This window comes from Grammomys surdaster, unplaced genomic scaffold (genome assembly GCF_004785775.1).
Source record: "Grammomys surdaster isolate TR1022 unplaced genomic scaffold, NIH_TR_1.0 137, whole genome shotgun sequence".
Lineage (NCBI taxonomy): Eukaryota > Metazoa > Chordata > Mammalia > Rodentia > Muridae > Grammomys > Grammomys surdaster.
In genome coordinates this window covers 591,763-611,832 of record NW_021604595.1, presented here as the reverse complement: position 1 = coordinate 611,832, position 20,070 = coordinate 591,763, and the positions used below count along the sequence as shown (strand labels likewise).

At 36.7% G+C, this 20,070-nt stretch overlaps 2 protein-coding genes across 4 annotated transcripts in view; one reads left to right on the top strand and one right to left on the bottom strand.

The window, feature by feature from the left end:
• The window catches only part of Cenpp (centromere protein P), a 180,082-nt gene that overhangs the window by 128,868 nt on the left and 31,144 nt on the right, over window positions 1-20,070 (bottom strand). The window lies entirely within an intron of this gene.
• The window catches only part of Ogn (osteoglycin), an 18,235-nt gene continuing 4,719 nt past the window's right edge, over window positions 6,555-20,070 (top strand). The window contains exons 1-5 of one of the 2 annotated variants that reach the window (XM_028763148.1): window positions 6,555-6,738; window positions 7,725-7,970; window positions 9,551-9,644; window positions 15,447-15,605; window positions 18,046-18,248. In XM_028763148.1, the coding sequence (XP_028618981.1) occupies window positions 7,797-7,970; window positions 9,551-9,644; window positions 15,447-15,605; window positions 18,046-18,248 (630 nt within the window). In that variant the 5' untranslated portion in view covers window positions 6,555-6,738; window positions 7,725-7,796. Of the gene's footprint in view, window positions 6,739-7,455; window positions 7,545-7,724; window positions 7,971-9,550; window positions 9,645-15,446; window positions 15,606-18,045; window positions 18,249-20,070 lie in introns of those variants that run through there. The other variant, XM_028763147.1, reaches the window with a different exon arrangement.

Here is a 20,070-nt window from a genome sequence, read left to right as displayed (position 1 = left end):
GGGATGATCAAGTAAGTAACAGTGATTGTAAAGACAACAGCTGTCCTCTCCACCTGAAGGGGACATGAGAAAACGGAAGAATGTTGACTTAACAGTAGTCTTTCACTCAAGAAAGATCACTTTTAGTGACTTTCACAGTTATAGTTTTCTTTTTTCTTTTCTTCCGATCTCCCCCCCTCTCCCTCCCTCTCTTTCTTTCCTTTTCTTTTTTTCTTTAGAGACAGGGGCTCTCTGTGTCGTCCTATCTGTTCTGGAACTTGCTCTGTAGACCTGGTTGACCTTAAACTAAATATCTACCTGCCTGTCCTTCTGCCTCCTGAGTGATGAGAGTAAAGGTGTATGCTGCACTTGTATTTCTAATAAGCTATGTGTCCCTGGTTCAGGGCTCAGAATGGAATGCTTGACTTTTTGAGTTACCATCCTAAGACCTAAGGCAAAAATTTCAGGAATGTAAGTGCTCTTCTTTCAGAGGACCAGATCAAGCAAATTATCTGAATCATGAGATGCAGGTAGGAGTAGAGCCTAAGACGTGTCACGCCTGGCTGTCAAGCCTAAGGCCACTCTTTGCTAGTGACAGCGGGCAGAAGACTGAGCCATAGCCTCCTCTCTTCTGCAGAAGTGTGAGAATGCATCACTTACGTTCTTCAGTTCATATTTAAAGTAAGCTTTAAGGTGAATATTCTAACTGTTGTGATGAATTCTTTTATTTAACAAGCACTGATGCTTCACAGAACTTGTGATAAAAAGGAACAAATATAAATCTGGGTATGCCAATACAAAGCATCCAAAAACACATGATAAAATTTCAGACAAGGTACAATTAGCAGATATATACACTATAATTTGGAAGGTATTTGTTCAAACTTCTGAGTGCTGAGAAGCCTCTATTGGTTTTTCTAGTTTGAGTAGGTTGTTAGCAGTAGCAGAAGAAAACACTCACCTGCCCACAAGTGCAAAGTTGACAATGCATAATAAACATAAAGGAAACTCCACCCACTCATCTAAACATCCACATCAAGTTATTTAGTGAAGGTGTAGCAATGAGAGAAAAGGATTCACAACGAGCAACTGTGACGAAAAGAGTGAAGCCCAAGTCAACTACTAGTGACATGAGCTAGGCATCCTTGTGATACACGCCTTAAAATACAGCTGATTCTTCTGAAATATTTCAAAATGGGATTATAAATGCAATTACTCATTAAGAATAAAAATGTGACACTGTGAGTGTTAAAAGATAAGCAAGATCAGACTATTTCTCTAACTTCTATCATTTCAAAATTTAAAAAGAGCCATTAAAGAAATGTAAACCAAAACCACAATAAAAGATTAGTTTTTCTCATTACAATGGCAGCAACCAAAAAAACCAACAAATAACAAATATTGGTGAGAAAACAAAGATCGGTGCCTTCACAGAGCTGACAAAATGATGCAGCAATTTGGAAACTTCCAGTTGGCTATGAAAGAATCAACATTTCTGCTTAAAGGTCCATGCCCAAGAGACTTACACAGGTTCACACCAAAGTCTGCCCAAGACCATCCATAGCAGCATGACTCATGATTCAAAAGGAGGATATCAATAACTGGGTGTGTTGGCACAAAGCTGTGTAAAAGCATTTAGGAGTGGAGGGTAGATGTAAGAAGTTTAGAAGTTCAAAGAAAATGTCCCATATACGATTGAGACTCCCAAAGGATAGATCCTGTCTCAAAAGCAATTTTTTTTCTAAGATTATTATGATGGTTATTATATAAAAACCTGAATATATTAAAACAATTGAATTTGTACACTTTAAAAAGAATTCCACTGAATGGGAATTAGCTCAACAAAATAAGTATTTAAAAAACACACACACAATTTACCCTAACACGAGAAATAAACAAAATGCTGAAGAGGCAGGAACAATAAACCAGGTAACCATGGATACCGCAACTAATTTCTGGCCTGAGATTGGTGAAGCAGCTACTTCAGGAAGAAGTAGTATTGAGATGTGGCAAAAACTGACTAGCAAAAGTAGATTACACATTAATGCAAAGTAGTAATTTAATTAAACCCTTACACAGTTAAAAAGTGAAAATTCTCAATTTTGTTAAGTCTAAAGATTATTTATTTTCTTCTAAATTAACAAAATACACGTTTAATTTTAAAAAATTATCCTTAACAAAAACCCAAACTATATATTTGGCTACTGAAAAAAGAAGAAGAAGAGGAGGAGGAGGAAGAAGAAGAGGAGGAAGAGGAGGAAGAAGAGGAGGAAGAGGAGGAAGAGGAGGAAGAGGAGGAAATAATAATAATCTGGTATTAGATACATGGGTATGGAACCTTTTAAATCTTCACTTCTAAGCTGGGTAAATTTGAATGACTGATTATTCAACTACTCTAAACCTTACCTGTCCTCATTTTTAAGAAAGACAGTTCTTGTAAGGCAGCTGGAAGGCTATAGAGGCACATGGACTGCAGGCATTCAGAATAACTTCCTCAGCAAAAGTCTGGGCACTACATACTGCAGGGATAGCAGTGGCTTTCTCATACCAGGGGCCACAGAGAAGGGAAGCCAGCATCTGAGACCCTTCCAGCACTGTACTCATATAAAAGGTTAGTATTAGACACAAGATACTAAGGGTTTCATTAAGGTTCTTAAGTCCAATATCCTGTGACAAACAAAAGCAATTTCGTTATTAGACAGTTTATCACATTTCCGGATGACCCACCAGGGTGAAACAGCAGGCTTCCTTCCCCTCTCCTCACAAGGCTTCTTCCAGCCCTACAGGGCAACCAAGCTCCTCCCACCTAGTATAAAGAACAGCTTTAACTTGCTCAGGTTCCTCCCTCCAAAGACGTTCAAGTAAACTGTGTCACAAAGTCCCTCCTGCTCAAAACCAAGAGGATGTAGGTCCATAAATATTTATCATTAGTAGTACTTAGAAATGATACAGTGAACTCAAACAAATCCAAAGATTTCTCAGTAAACGCAAAGAAATAAAAACTTTAATGTTTTTCCTCAGATAAACTAATGAAGTATTTTCTTTACTTTATATAGCACAGCAATTACCTGTATTAATTGACTTGAAAAAAACCCATGAACATCTACTCTTTACCCGGGGGGAGGGAAGGGGTTGAAAATATATATGTATCTTAAAAGGCTAAACTGCTTGTAAGCACTAAGAAAACATGCATATCACAACAAAATTACAAGATTAGACAACAAAAATAAACACATTTAGCTTTTAGAAAGGAAGCAAAAATAAAAGATCCTTTAGAAATATGCTCAAATGCTATTGTTTGAAAATATCTAGCCTGTGTGTAAATATTACTTGAGGCATAGATTTTTACCTTTTTCCTCAACTTAATGAGTACTAAACTAAAATACAGATGCATGTGTATCATATAACACATTTAACCAGTTCCAGGAGTGAAGAAAGTATAAAGGGAAGAAAGAAAAAAAATCCTCATCTCTGCTATAGATGTTTTGTGTTATAAAGAATCCCTATGTCCCCAAGGATGGCTGGAACTAAATTCCTGGTTTCCTGATTCCAAACACATGGTTTTCCTTCTAAATCTTGAGAATAAAGTAAAAGAGCAGCTGGAAACAAGATTAGACCATAACAGCTCAAAGTCCCAAGACTCTTGCACGCTCCAACATCCTACAAGGATCTTAGGCTAGCTGAAGTAATGTACTTGGTGTAACTAACTGAGCACTGTTAGAAGCAGCATGGCACCATGCACACTTCTTTCATCACTGGAAGTGTTCAGGCTGTGAGTATATTAGACACTAAAAGAAAATAAGTAAAATCACAGAAAAAATGTTAGAAAAAAAGCATGAACTCATCCTCCCATTGCACCATAACCCACCTCCCCTTGTCGGTAAAGTACTTACACTCTCATCTCTTTCATGTGAACAAGAGATCTATGTTCACGTAAACACAAGAGATTTAAGACAGCAGCCTGCTATAAGTTCTCAGAATGTTGGATTTAAAAAGTCTTAAGTATCTAGCAACTCAGCAGTTCTCACAGGCAGTTTTAAAATATAACTTATTTTTATTTATATTTGTGAGTAAACATCCAAGTGCCTGCCACATAGTGCCAGAGGGAGTCAGACGAGGGAACTGGAACCCTGGAGTTGGAGTTAGAGGGGCTGTGATCTGCTCAAGTTGGGTGCTACGTTCTCTTGGAAGAGCATTAAGTACTCTTAACTGCTAAACCGTCTTTCCAGCTGTAAGAAGCTTGTTAACCCATCTGATAGCTATAGAGCATAGCTAGGTGAGAGCTAGCTTTTAGGTGTTTTTTTTTAAAGGCTTTTGTTTGGCTTTGTATTTTTCAAAAAATTTCTTTTGAATTTTTAATAGTTTTAAAAACATTATTTATTTATTTATTTATTTATTTATTTATTTATTTATTTAATGTATATGAATATATGAGCAGGGCATTGGATCCCATTACAGATGGTTGTGAGCCACCATGTGGTTGCTGGGAATTGAACTCAGAACCTCTGAAAGAACAGTCAGTCCTCTTAACCACTGAGTCATCTCTCCAGCCCTTGTTTTGTAATTCTGGAGACAGGCTCTCATTATGTAGCCTTGGCCAGCCTAGAATTAAACAAACAATCAAACAAAACAACAACAACAAACCTGCCTGGCTCTGCCTCCCAAGCACTGGGATTAAAGACAGGGCTCTACTGTGACTGACATTTAGCAGTGTCAGGAGATTTGTTTGGCTTTTCACCTGGAGGCTACTGCTACTTGCATCTAATGAGTAGGGAGACAAAGTACTTACAAACACACTCAGTGCTCATACAATAGCCCACAACAAAGAACTATCAGGTTCAAAGCGTCAACAATACAGAGGTCAAAGAACTCTACAGTTAATTAGAGTATAGTTCAGTAGGTATAGAAACTGAGTCTCCTTGAAACTGGAGAGATGAGTCGGTGGTTAAAAGCACCTGTTACTCTTCAGAACACCCACACTCAATTCCGAACTCCATGTAGAGGCTCATGACTCCACTCCAGTTCCAGGGGATCTGACCCTCTCTCTTCTGAACAATTTGAGTATCAAGCTTGTAGGTGGTACAGAGATACACATGCAGGCAAACTATCCATCACATAAGCTTGAGGGCAGGGAGTGAGTGGCTACTGAGGTAATCAAAGCTTAGACCTCAGAGAAGTAGTCTGACTCTAAACCACAGTTTCCTATGAAGTCAGATGATGATATTGAAGATGGAGAAAATAGCAACCCACTGAATAGTTATGTTTTGTCTTAGTTAGGGTTTCCATTGCTATGAAGAGACACCATGACCAAGGCAACTCTTATAAAGGACATTTAACTGGGGTTGTCTTACAGGTTCAGAGGTTCAGTCCATTATCATCATAGAGGGAAATGTGGCAGTGTCAAGTAGGCATGGCACTGGAGATGAGAGTTCTACATCTTGTTCTGAAGGCAACCAGAAGACTGTCTTCCAGGGAACTAGGAGGAGGATCTCAAAACCCATCCTACAGTGACACACTTCTTCCAACAAGGCCATACCTACTCCAACAAGGTCACACCTCCTAATAGTGCTATTCCCTGGGCCAAGTATATTTAAATCACTACATGGTTTCTGTTAGTATATTTTCTGTGTTTGTCTGTCTCTCTCTGTCTCTCTGTCTCTCTGTCTCTCTGTCTCTCTGTCTCTGTCTCTCTCTCTCTCTCTGCCTCTCTCTCTCTCTCTGCCCCCTTCTCTCTTTCCAGAAACCCCTTTGTTCTTCAACTCAATTTCTTTTTTTTCTCCCCCTCCCCCCTTTTTGATTGTTTTTTGTTTTTTTGAGACAAGGTCTCACTATGTAATCTTGACTAGCCTAGAACTATGTAGATCAGGCTGGCTCAAAGAGATCTGCCTGTGTTGGTCTCTTGCATTCTGGGATTAATGGTAAACCTGGCATCTGTTTTTAAGAGTATGGTCTTAAATAGTTTGGCCAGCTTAGAACTCACTAAGTAAGTAGTGAACGACTTTGAACTTCTGATCCTTCTGTGTCTATCTCACAAGCACTAAGGTTACATATGGGTGCCACTACACCAGTTTTAAAACTTACTTTATAGATAAATTTTTAATGTATTAATTATAGTATAGGGACAAATCCTTAGTTCTCATTAAATTAATAACAAAGACTATGCCGGGCGGTGGTGGCGCACACCTTTAATCCTAGCACTTGGGAGGGAGAGGCAGGCAGATTTCTGAGTTCGAGAGTTCGAGGCCAGCCTGGTCTACAGAGTGAGTTCCAGGACAGCCAGGACTACACAGAGAAACCCTGTCTGGAAAAAACAAAAAAAAAGAACAAAGACTATGCTCATTTTGGTGCTTTATTTCATTCAAAAGGAAGTGTCTTCTATATCAGAAAAGAACAAAGATAAAGGTCTGATTTTAAAAAGATTTATAAACTAATATTCACTAAAAGATTCATGCAAAAAATAAAGGGATCCAGATTGCAATACACTGCAGCTGCCCTGGTACCGCAGTTTCAAATATCCTCAGCACATTCTCTCGTGTAATACCCTTCATTTCACCCCGAGAAGGAATGCTGGCAAAGATTTCCACCACATGGAATCTGCTGTTGAATTCCACATGGAATTTAAGCTGTTGGGTCCTGAAACTTTATTCAGCAGTTTGAAACAATTCCACAGCTTTGCTCATTCACTCTCCCACTTGGGACTAATGCACAGACATGAACACCTATTGAGGAAAACCACAAGGACTTCAACCAGATACTACGGTAGGCTTGCTTTTCACATGTTAATTTAAATATTGTGTGTTAAAGTATGATTCTAAAAATGTTAATAAATATAAAGTCATCTGTAGTGTAAGTTTCATTTTCATTGAAGAATTAATTTCTAAAACATTTTCATAAATCATCTTATATAAGACAGATGTAGATTAAAACTGGAAGCAGAAAAAGTTACAAACCCATTTTATTTTGAAATCTCAACCACTGGATTTTTGACAAACTGGCATCTATAAATGCAGCACCAGTACCTTTAAGTGAGTCTGTTTGTAGTTTTAAAAAAGTCTGAAGTGTGTATTCAGCAGCTAAAATTCACTGGTGTGCCTCAAAGAATTGTTCCAGTACATTCTCCAAAAGTTCCTCACTTAAAGTTTTATTAAATTACCCCAGTCTGAAGTGGTATTAGTGATGCTTTTATATTTTAAGCTTAAAAAAGCAACATCACTAACTAGTAACAATCTGTTAAATGTATAAAACTAAAAAGATTAAATGTTTTTCCCTATATTCTATACCACTTAAAAGTGTTAATGTCTACTTTTTATGATGTTAAACCTAAGGTTTAAGTTTTAAGCCTTTTCTCAGAACTGTTTCTTTTACATCAATATGAATCAAGAGTTCCTTTAGAGCAGCAATGCTGAAATATGATATTTTTAACTCACATGGCACAGGATCATGGATCTTTGTATTAACTATTCATGCTGCAGGTACCCCGAGAAGATTTTGACTGCATACAAGTATCCCTACTCAAGGCATTTGACATTTAATAAACTTACCAGCAGTTTTAAAATTGTTCATGGGTAAGAAATAAAAGTACTTTCTGAATTTTTCAGAATCTTCACTGGCACATAAAACACTGTATCTAATTAAGGACCACTAAGGGTTAAATACTTGCTCTCTAGCCCCTACTGCATCCATCCTGCCAAAATATCCTCCAAGCTTTTAAATACTGCTTCCATGGTCTACATTCTTACTTCCAGGGAAAAAAGAGTTTGTTCCACAGTCATCAGGTCAGTAGTTTCCTAACTTTCAGTCACCTTGTGTTTGCTGCAATGAAGACTGTACACTTTATGCTTCTCCTGCTACTCTTCGTGCCTCTGACACAGCAAACACCACAGACGCAGCTGGACTCACATGTTAACTATGAGTATGGAACAGACAATTCTGAAGAAACCAAATTTAGCCAGGATTATGAAGAGAAATACCTGGATGAGAAAAGTATTAAGGTATTTTATTTCTACTTTAAATTTATAATCTAAAATGATACCCATTTAAATGCATTCTTTTCCCCTTAACTTCAATATTTGTTAAGTTCAGAAGGAGAAAGGCTTTAAAATTTAAAGTAATTATATTTTTAAAGTATGCATGATTACTGAATTCATAATTAGTAACTATGATAAACAAGAGTATCTAGAGAAAATCTAATTTAAGTTTTGAATTAAAATTTAAGAGTCATTAGACTTTAAGGTGATCTCTGACAGCTGAAATGTATATCACACAATGCTACATAATATCCTATAGTTGTATGTTATATTGTCTCAAAAATAAATTAGGAAAAGATGTATTATCAGCTTATGTTTATAGAATTCAGAAAAATCCAGTCCTAGGAAATGAATATAAGAATACTTACTGGTTATGCATGCCAATCACACAGAGTACCAACACAAAAAAACTCCTTACTACAGGGATTTACTTTTAATCACATTCCACTCTACCAATTTGTACCCAGGATTTGTAATGACAGCTTCAAGTTAAAAAGCAAAACAATGAAACAAAAAAGCTCATAACCTATTGTGTAACTGCAATGATCTGAGTCTATCAACCAAATGTAAGATACTTTCAAAATTCCTTGAATCTTAAAGCTTTCTGCTTAATTACATGGAGCTTTAAGCAGTTTTTCATCAATATAAATGTTTGGACTGGTATTTGTGTGAACTCAGTGGGGGAAGAGTGACATGTTTACACATGGAAATGAGGGCTAGGGCAAGGTCGAAGTGCCCTGAGATAACATGGAGCCACAAACAGAAAAAAAAAAAAGTAGAATGAATAGGTCCTCATGTAAATTACAGTCTACTAGCAGAATGCACATTGTCTGAAAAGAGTACAGAGGGCAAGGGATAATCCCCAGTTATACAGTGTTAACAGCCTATGCCAATGCCTGGTCAGGTGAAGAGGCTAGAATATAAGGGATCCATCCTAAGGTCAAGGCAGGAAAGCATCCGGCTCATGAAAGAAGCTGTACTGTCGCTCAGAAGGGTCGAAAGTGAAAAAAGGAAATTAGTTCATATGAAAAACTATAAAGAATAGTTTCATGTTAGAAAAACTTCCATTCCCATTCAGAGAATTATTACTGTTAATAATATCAAGTACTGAGTTCAGCCAACCAAAACAAAAAATTTTAAAAGATGGATTCTTTTACTCAGGAATGCATATTCTACCTAGAGTATCGACAGTGTGGTTTAATGAATAAAGAAATGGAATTGTGTATAAAATCTAAACAGAGTGCTGAGATACAGCGCTGCTGAGGTAGAACTCCAAGATAAAGTCTCTTTCAGCCATAGATCCCCTGAGCCCACATGGTGGAGAGAACTGACTATTACAAGTTGTCCTTTGTCCAATATATGTGTTACATACATACATACATACATACATACATACATACATACATACAAAATGCATATACATAAAAGAAAATCTTAACTAAGTACTTCTAACTGTGACTAAGAGAAATGTTTGTGATCTTTCTGATTTACAGTAAGACTTGTGACTTATCACATCTGATAACAAACTTCTACCTTTACAATAGGAAAAAGAAATTATGATAATTCCTGATGAGAAAAGTATTCAGTTACAAAACGATGAAGCTACACCATCATTACCTACCAAGAAAGAAAATGATGGTAAGTATGAACAATCTATCATCTAGTATTTTTGAAAAGTATCATTTTAAAATACAAGAAATTTTGCTCTTTGTAGTTATAAAAATTTGCCTCAAGATATAGTAAATTATAAACTGAAATTTCACCTCCAATGGGAAAGTCTATAGTTATTTGCAATGAGCTCATCACCTAACATTTCACACTGTGAGTGAAAACTGTGGACCAGGATGTTCAAGAACATCCAACACTTTGTCTAAACCTAAACTTTAGAAAACTTAAGTTTCTGTCCACATAAAATCAATTCAAAAGCCAAGCATGATATCATACAGCTTTATTAATCCCAGAACTTGGGAGGCAAAAGCAGACAGATCTCAGAGTTCTAAATCAGTCTTAAACAAAGGAAGTTTCAGGCTAGAAAAGGCTAAGGAACAAGACGTCTCAAAAATAAATCAAAAAATACTTAAAGATTATTTTTCAAATACAATCAATAGCCTTAGGATGAGGTAAATATAATACAATTAATTACTATCTTTATGAATCTCACAGAAGCTGGGATGTACTGACAGTGTTTGCATGAGGCTCTAAATTCAATGACTAGTAGTTTAAAAAGAGCAAGCAAAAAAGAAAAGCAAAAAGGAGAAAAAAACTCTACACAACTAAGTACAAAGTCTGCTTCAATGAAAACAATAGAAAATTACAGTAAGATAACAAAGCACAAGCCATACTTGATAGTTCCTGTGTTTGATTTATTCCTGTTATGCTATATAATCTGGTCTCACATGAGAACATGAAAATGCCCGCCCATTCCTACCCTGCTACAACAACATTAAAATGAACCAAAACCAGAAAATACATTGTAAAACAGATTCGAATAATAAGACATCCTTTTCTTAGATAGAATGATTCAATACCATAAAGATATTATTCTCTAAATTCAGAAAGTATAGGTGATCCCACTGCAATTACTAAATTTTGATAATGCTTGGAAAAGAGTCTAAAAACCATAGACATACATATATAGAAAAATGCAAAACTACATGTGAAAACACTGAACAAATGCCAGATAAAACATACCATGTTTAAAAAGCTGGGAATAATGTATGAACGAATACCATTGACACAGATTAAAAAGACTGGACATGTTCAGAAACACAAAGACACTGAGTATAAAGTTAAAGTATGGAAAAATACTCAAGCACTCAATCACCAAGGGAGAAACATTTTAAATAAACTGAGTCTAGGAGAACTACATAGCCATTTGGAGAGAGATAAATCAGATCCATATTTCATAAAACAAAAGAAAAAATAAACTTAAGAAAGATTAGGGGTCTGCATGTGTAAGATATCACCTTGCAAGCATAAGTAGGCAGTCTGGTAGTGGGGTGGCTCAAAATCCAGAAGTTTTAAATAGACATTTTTTTAAAAATTACTCTATAAAATTACAAAAAAGCCACTTTTGCATAAAGCAAAAGGCAACCAAAATGGGAAGGATATTTGTAATATATTATAAAGATGTAGTATCTCCAATTTATAAAGAATTCATAAATTGAAGAAAAGAAACCAAACAAAACCACATCTGAGATCCAGTAATGTGGCAAAGGGCCAAGCCCTGACTATCTGAGATGAATCCCAGGTCCTGCATGTTGGACAGAACAAACTCTTCCAACTTGTACTCCAAGCTCCACACATGTGACACAGCAAGCACAAATGTTCATGCACATACACACAAAACAAACACACAATAATATTTTTAATTAAAAAATTAAGAATACACTTAGAAAATGGGCAAAAGTTATGAAGACCATTAAAAATGATTTTAAAGTAACACTGATGTTCAATCTCAATTTTCATTAAAAAACAAAACAAAAAAATTACATTCTACCCCTACTTAACCTGTTTGATAAAAATGAAGACAAGGGCTGGAAAGACAGCTCAATAGTTAAGAGTATTGACTGCTTTTCCAGGGGACTGGGGCTATGGAAGTTATAGCATCCCACAACTGTCTGTAACTCCTGTTCCAGGGGATCTAACACACTACACAGGCGTACGTGCAGTCAAAACACCAACGTACATTTAAAACAAACAAACAGACAAACAAAGACAGTATACCAAAATAGTACATAGTCAAAGAGGTATAGTAACAAATACTCTAATATACTGTAAGCAGAAATATGAATTAGTACAACACTTCTAGACAGGTATTTGGCAATATTGAACAAAATCAAAATAGATGTACTTGGTTTTTGGCAGTGCTTGTGATTGAAATGGAGGCCAACTGTGTGCTAGAAGCACTACTATTGAGCTACAGCCTTAGCCTCATATTTACTTTTGACAGAGTCATCACATTTTAGGATTTTACCCTGAAGACCTATACCCAAAATAAAAAAGTAAAATCACTAAAGCACCATTGGCAATTATAAAATACTGCAAATAACCCAACAGCCCAAACACTGCACAAACAATGGCACGTCCACATAAGGAGACACAACAGAGCGACAAAAGGACAGAGACAAGGCTAGAGGTATAGCTCAGTGGGTAAAGTGCTTGCTTAGCACGCAGGAAACCTGAGGTTTAATGGCCGCATCTCACAACATTGTTAATAGTAGTTCATGTTTGCCATCTCAGAACATTAGAGATGGAAGCAAGAGAATCAGAAATCCAATGTCATTCTCCGTCATACAGCATTTTAAACCAGCCAGGCCCTGTTATCTAACAACAACAACAACAACAACAACAACAACAGCCAAGCTCAAAACCACAAAAAACAAATGACAACAACAAAACAAACAAAGCAAAATAGAAGAGCAAACAAAAAAGAGTGAGGGCAACATGTGCAGACATGGAGTGATTTCCAACATACAAGTGTGTAAAAGAAGTAAACCCTAACAGCGGGTCTCTCCCATGCTGCCCTCCATAGAGAATACATGGAGTAAGAGCTGACCTGTAGGTGTTCATTCCTGTGAAAAGAAATGCAGAAGAGGCGATACTCTAAAAACTGACAAGGGCTGAGGATTTAGCTAAGTGGTGGAACACTTGCCTAGCATGTGTAGGACTCTGGGTTAAATCCAGAGATTTAAAAACCAACCACACAGGCCAGTTACACCAAGGAAACAAGTGAGAGAAGAAAGGGAAAACTGAATGGGTTGAAGAACAAGAGTGGACAGTTTTTGTCTAGGCTTCATTTTTTTTTTTTAGAACAATGCTGTTTCATAAAAGCAAAGAAACATATTTAAATGAAGTCAATCAAAAAACTTATAAAAAACAACAGAAATATAGACATTAAAACAGGGAGTGGGGAGGCCTGGCAGTGGAGGTGTTGGGGACATCCTCCTGAGGACACAGGGGAAGAGGAATGGGATGAGGAACTGTGGGAGGATGGACCGGGAGGGGGAAACGACTGGACTGTAAAAAAATAAAATAAAAGTAAAAATAACGACAACAATAATAAACCATAGCTAATTGTATTTAGAATTAACATAACACAGTAATGGAGAAAAAAAACTAATCCAACTAAATCTTAAACACAGTATTTGACTATAAATCTTGAAGCTAAAGAAAAACAAATCAGAAGCAGCCATGTCTTGTTTAGACAACAACTGGGCTAGTGAGATGGAGCAACAGTTAAGGGCACATGAGTCAAGCCTGATATCCTCCGTGTGATTCCAAGAAACCACAGATGGAAGAAGATAGCCAACATTCCAAATTGTCATCTGACTCCCACTTCTGTGTCCACATGTGTGTGCATGCAAACATAATACACACAAAATGCTTTTTAAAGTACCGTAAAAACGAGACAGGGCTACATTGTGTTTTATAACAAATATAAACATCATAAACAATTTATACATACTATACATCCTAGGCCATAAAGTGTGAGTGTGTGTCTGAGTATGCATAAGTGGGTGTGGGTGTTAAGACTATCTTACTGCTCTTAGGGGAGTGAAAAAAAAGTAAGACTAAATTAAACACAAGAGATGCTGTAGATGCAAGATGACAATGTTGCTGTTAGAATAACACAGCAATGCCAATTTACAGAAAACTTCTTAAGTCCCACACTCTAAAACAATGTCTAAATAGTATATATATGCTAGTAAGTCAACTGCTTATTATCATTATCAAGTAGTACACTAGAGTTTTGCTCTACTTTAGGAATCTGGCAATGCAACAAGTCTGTATACCTAGCATCAATACACATACACAGACATGAATATGTGCACACACACAAAGGTAAATGAGCAATACATTGCTTGTGACTTTCTGACAACCATAATGTCACTTGGGTAATAAAAAAATTTTCAGTTACATTAAATCTGTAACCACTGTCATGTATTAAACTTGTCATTAGCCAAAACAGCATTACATGGCCATGACTATACTAAATTCTAGTAGGTAGGTTTATATTCATAGTGTTATGGGATAATATTAAAAGTGCTTAATTTGTGTTCTAGACTGAGTAAGCATTAGTTAATGAAAACCTTATTTTCAATGTTACAGAAGATCATTATAAACAGAGAAAGGCAGAAGGCTAGAAAGAACACCTTGGAGCTGGATTAGAACAGAGATATCAGTATATCAGTGTGTGGTGTGTGTGTGTGTGTATACATACATATATATATATGTATGTATACACACACATATACATATATATGGAGAGAGAGAGATGAAAATCTACCATGTGTTTTCGCCTCTGGTGTCTGTGCTAATATGCTATGCATTTACACATACATGAGTATATACATATACACCCTTACACATGTAAGTATATATGTGTTTGTGTGTTGTATGGATACATGTACAGTATTTTCAGATGAAAAATGCATATACTTGTATTTCTTTGCCTTATCTGCTGAAAGAATCTGCAGCAAAGAGACTCCAAGATCACTGAGCATTCTCTGTACCTAGTCCTTAGTTTCTAACACCATTCTTCACTGAGAGACAGTGAAAAGGTTGCAAATTTCAGGACTGGGGTAGGGAAAAACAAGATGGGTTTGGGATATCATGAGATGCTGCCAATAAGTTTGATCATAAATAATAATGGGTACACTTAATTTAATTTTAAAGTGTTCATATAAATATATGTGTGTGTGTGTATGTATGTATGTATGTATGTATAAAATTGTTGAAAGGATATAAAATAGTCAAAACAGTGAATTGAAGAAGAATAAAGTCAGATAGTTTTACTACCTGACATATTATAAAATCAAAGACATATTATAAAAGCATAGGAATCAAGATACTAACATGTTATTGGCATAAACATTTCTTTTAAAGATCAATGGAGGGTCAGTGATCTGGCTGTCTTAGTACTTGCCACCAAACTTCCAATGGCTAAGTTCAATCCCTGGAACTCAATGGTGGAAGGAAAGAAATTACTCCTAGTAGCTTTCCGACCTTCACAAGCATGAATGTTAGAGTCCAGAAATACTCTTCTATCATATGTGTTTGCTGACAAAGTGTTGGCAATTCAATGAAGAAAAGAGAAATTTTTCCAAAAGCACCAATAGAATAAAATAATCTTGAGTATTCCAGATATATACTTAAGAGTCAATAAATACATAAATAAATAATAAATGAATAAATAAATAAACAAATAAGTAACAAGTAAAGTGATAAGATATTTGACCACAGACTTTAAATAAAATTTTGATGGAATTATCAAGCACAATACAGGTTGTTGGTTACCATAATTATCTTTCCTGATATCACCAATGATTCTGTAACCTATCTTTTCAAATCACAGCACTCATTATAACAATAATTTTACCAGCAGATGACAAATATTTTCAAATTAGTTTATGCTTACAATTTTGTCTCCTAATTTAGAAATGCCTACATGCCTGTTGTGTGTCTGTTTAAGTGGCTCTGTCTACTGTGAAGAAGTTGACATTGATGCTGTACCACCATTGCCAAAGGAATCAGCTTACCTTTATGCACGATTCAACAAAATTAAAAAGCTGACTGCCAAGGATTTTGCAGACATGCGTAAGTTTAAAGGCCCAAGTTTCTGTGTATTTTTCACTTACTATATATAAGGGCAGCACTATTGGAGCACTCAAGTATACAACATACACTTTATAAAAATCACTTTTTTTCTTACTACAAGAATCTCCTTTCCTTAGACTTCTGTGGTCATTCTTTCCTGCTGATTTTGCTACTCCATCTTACATAGGTATTGTCTCAAGCCACACACTGCTCAGGTGGGAGGCAGTGTCAGTGCAACCAGGACGCTTCTCCAGCTAACTAGCTGCCGTATTTCCACTTTCACCATAAATACACAACTTCTTTTGTTTTCCTTTTTATTGTTTATTAGTTTTTTTATTCTTTGCTTTGTTTTCTTTTGTCCTTGAACTCAATGTACAGTAGAGGATGGTGCTCTGGAACTCCTCCCCTGCTGCCTTCACTTTCCATGTGCTAGCATTACAAGCTCCTAGCTCCTGTAACTAAACCTGGGTATATTTAAAAAAATATCCGGAAGAGAGCTGGAGAGATGACTCGGTGTTTAAGAGTGTTTGCTGCTCTCCCAGGACCTCATCTGGACTCCACAGTCACCTGCACTCACATATGCACTTACCAACACAGATAAAAACATGCACACATAATTAATAATCTTTTTTAAAAAATAGCTGGAGAACAGCTTTTAAAATACCAACACCAAGCTGGATTCATTACCATGAAAAGGAACCATCCTTCTTAGATGATTCAACGGAGACAGTTCTGAAACAGTGGCGGTTAACATGGTTAATTCTCTTTGCCAGAACATTAGCAGTCAGCCATTTGGTGCTCTAACAAGCCTTAACTGAACTAAAGTGCTGTGGTCAGCAAACCACTAAGGCCTCTTTCTGCAGCACCAAGTCCCAGTCCTAGATGACTCACTCCTTCTCAGCAGGAATTCTAGATTCCTAAGTCAAATGTTTCTAAAGAAAACCAAAACCCAAGTAACATTGGCTTTAATACACTTTACTTGTTTACTGGAAGTACAGCAGCTGAGTCACGTTTTGCCCCACACTAAGCAAGTGCTCTCTACCACTGTGCCACATGCACGGCTTCTTCATTTCTACATTTAGGGGATTAAGCCTAACTGGATTCATGCTGCCACTAATAAGTCTAAGTTGCAGACTGAAAGACAGTTTGTCCTTATTATCTGTAGATTCCATATTGGCAAATTTGCTTTTCTGGGCATGTAGCTCAGTGCTAGAGCACTTACCTAGCACATATGAAGGTATGGATTCAATCCCCGGTATGTTTATGATCATTAGCAGAAATTCACAGAACAACAACAAAACTGAGGTGCGCAAAACACATGTTTCCAATTTCCAACTAAGGTATAACAAGGCGAAGCTCTACTCTCAGTTGTCATAAAGTGTAGCGATGTCTCACTCAGCACATCTAGCATCATGTTTTTTTCAGTTTTCTGCTTTATATTGGAAATGTGAGTTGAAATGGCAGCAAGCATAGTGCCGGGTGCCATCTAGTATTTCAAAATGCAGGGCAGCAAGGATGAGCCTGCGCACAAAATGCCAAGTGTCGGATAAATTTCACTCAAGCATGGGTGATAATGTTCATGAACCCAAAGGGTATATTAAACTGTCTTTAAACAAAAATATACATAAAACAAGGTTCATATTAATTGGTTGGCAAAAACAAGTGAGCAGAAGCTCAAGAGTACCTGCCTCTGGAATTCTAGAAGCAAACCTCTGTATTTACTAATTCGGTGTTACAACAACTTCTGAGTAAACAGCTACTATGAATGAAATGAAACTATATCCTAACCATCTCAGCCTAAGCTGTCCCCAATAAAGGGAGAGACACACAGAATGAATGAATGAGTGAGTCAATCTCTCAGTCTGCACCATGTTAATAATCAGGATATATTTTTGTCTTTGTTTTTTTAACTAAGAGGGTACAGACAAATTAAAACAATGTACCCACAATTACAATGCAATATGCTGGCAAAAATTTAAAATAACAATTACATGCTTAAATCTAATTAACCAAAATTACTCCCTATGATGTGCAGTAAGAATTTCTTTTGATGTTTGGATAGAAAGACAATGAACTGTAAGATTCCTTTTGAACCATACATTCTAAGACCACAGTAAGAAAAGGTATCATTGTTATGCACAGAAAGACTCAGTATTCAACAAAACTTTACTTATGGGGTTGTGACTACAGCTCAGTGGTAGAGTGCTTGCCTACCAAGCAGGAAGCCTCTGGCTCAGTCGCCAGCACCTCATGAAAGCACAGCTGTACCAGGCTGTAGGTCAGATAATCAACACTGCAAGACAAATTTGACTGAGTTACCAAATGCAAATACTAATCTGGGCTCTGAACAGAGACTTGGGGCCTTGAGTGGTCTGTTAAATGCTTTTCTTCACTTTATACAATGAGATCCTAGTATATTTTTATATTTATTTCCCTCAAGCTAACCTAAGAAGACTTGATTTTACGGGAAATTTGATAGAAGACATAGAAGATAGTACTTTTTCAAAACTTTCTCTGTTAGAAGAACTTACACTTGCTGAAAACCAACTACTAAGACTTCCAGTTCTTCCTCCGAAGCTTACTTTACTTAATGCCAAATACAACAAAATCAAGAATAAAGGAATTAAAGCAAACACATTCAAAGTAAGTATTTGATAGTATAACTAAACACAGTATCTGTGATTATATTTTAAGTCTTTATTACATTTATTTACTGTGTATGCTTATTTATTTTGTGTGCTGGCTCATACCAGGTACACATGTAGAGGGCCAAGGATAACTTGTGGAAGTTATCCTCTCCTTCCACCATATGGGTTCTGGCACTGAAACTCAGGTCATCAGTCTTGGCAGCAACATGTTAATGTTGCTTCCCCCACCCCAATCTGCTCCTGTACTACTGTGGATGTTTATTTCTTTTCTTTTTTTTTTTTTTTTTGGTTTTTCGAGACAGGGTTTCTCTGTTGAGCCCTGGCTGTCCTGGAACTCACTCGGTAGACCAGGCTGGCCTCGAACTCAGACATCTGCCTGCCTCTGCCTCCCAAGTGCTGGGATTAAAGGTGTGCGCCACCACCGCCCGGCAGATGTTTTTTCTGTACAGCACGATAAGAAGTAAAGACAGTTGTAGCTGGCATTTATCCAGACCAATATTTTCAGAACTTGTAACAGAATGACATATATTCCACAAGGGAACATTGGGTTAATATATATGTATGTATGGTTGGTGGTATACCTTGGTGGTAAAAAATATGCTTAAGCATGCTTGAGACCCTAAGGTCAACCCTCAGCACCAAACAAAATCAAACAAGCAAAGTATGTATACCATAGCAAATGTCATATAAAGACAGAAAAACATGTGTTTTCTATTAATAATGAAGGAACATTTTTGTATTTGAAAATAAACATTACTAGCTCATTGTTTTAAAAAGAGTTGTACTGTTCCTATTAACCAGGAATAACCAATATCTCTTATATTTAACTCTAGTGGATAACATAGCAGTGTTCCTCAAAGAATAAATCATATAATTTCAAAAGAATAAGAAATGCTTTATGAAGTTGAAAAATGTAATCATATCAGTCCAGAACTTTCATAGCTATGATATAACCACTCTCTGCCCTAGAAGGTTACCTCAGGCAAAAGCATGAGATGTTCAAGTTACTGTTGGAAGAAGAAAACTTATTCAAAAGGCAAGATGGCAGGCATGGTGGAGCAAGACAGAGGAAGGAGGATCTCTCTACCTTTACTGCTAGCACAGTCTACATAGCAAGTTCCAGTCAGCCAGGGCTATACAGTGAGACACAATCTCAAAAATAAAAACAACAACAACGACAAAGACAAGATCTCACACACCTACAATTGCAACTACTCACGAGCTCAGGCAGGAGGACCTGAAGTTTAAGACTAGTTTAGGCAATATCACAAGATTAAATGTAACTAAACTTACCAAATTCTAATATATGCTAGTTTATATAATCACACAAATATCTCATCCATCCACAACTGCCTGTTTACAAATACTTCCAAGATAAGCAGTAGTAGTGCATGCCTTTAATCCCAGCACTTTAGAGGCAGAGGCAGGTGGATCTCTGACTTTGAGGCCAGCCTTCAGACAGCCAGGGCTACACAGAGAAATTGTGTCTCAAAACACATGTACATGTGTGCATGCACACACACACACACACACACACACACACACATTTTTAAAATTTAATTTTGTAATCTAAAGAAATGAATTTAAGTAGGTGAGTCTCTGAATAACTAGCAGGCCACAGAATTTTTAGAGCAGGACATGGTGCAACTCCTTGTAGTCCAAGCTACTTGGAAAGATGAAGCAAGAGGCTGCTTAAGAACAAGTGAAAGTAGGGAAAGGTAGGATGACCATACTCATCTTAGAAGGAAGAAAGGGAAGGAAGGAAGGAAGGAAGGAAGGAAGGAAGGAAGGAAGGAAGGAAGGAAGGAAGGAAGGAA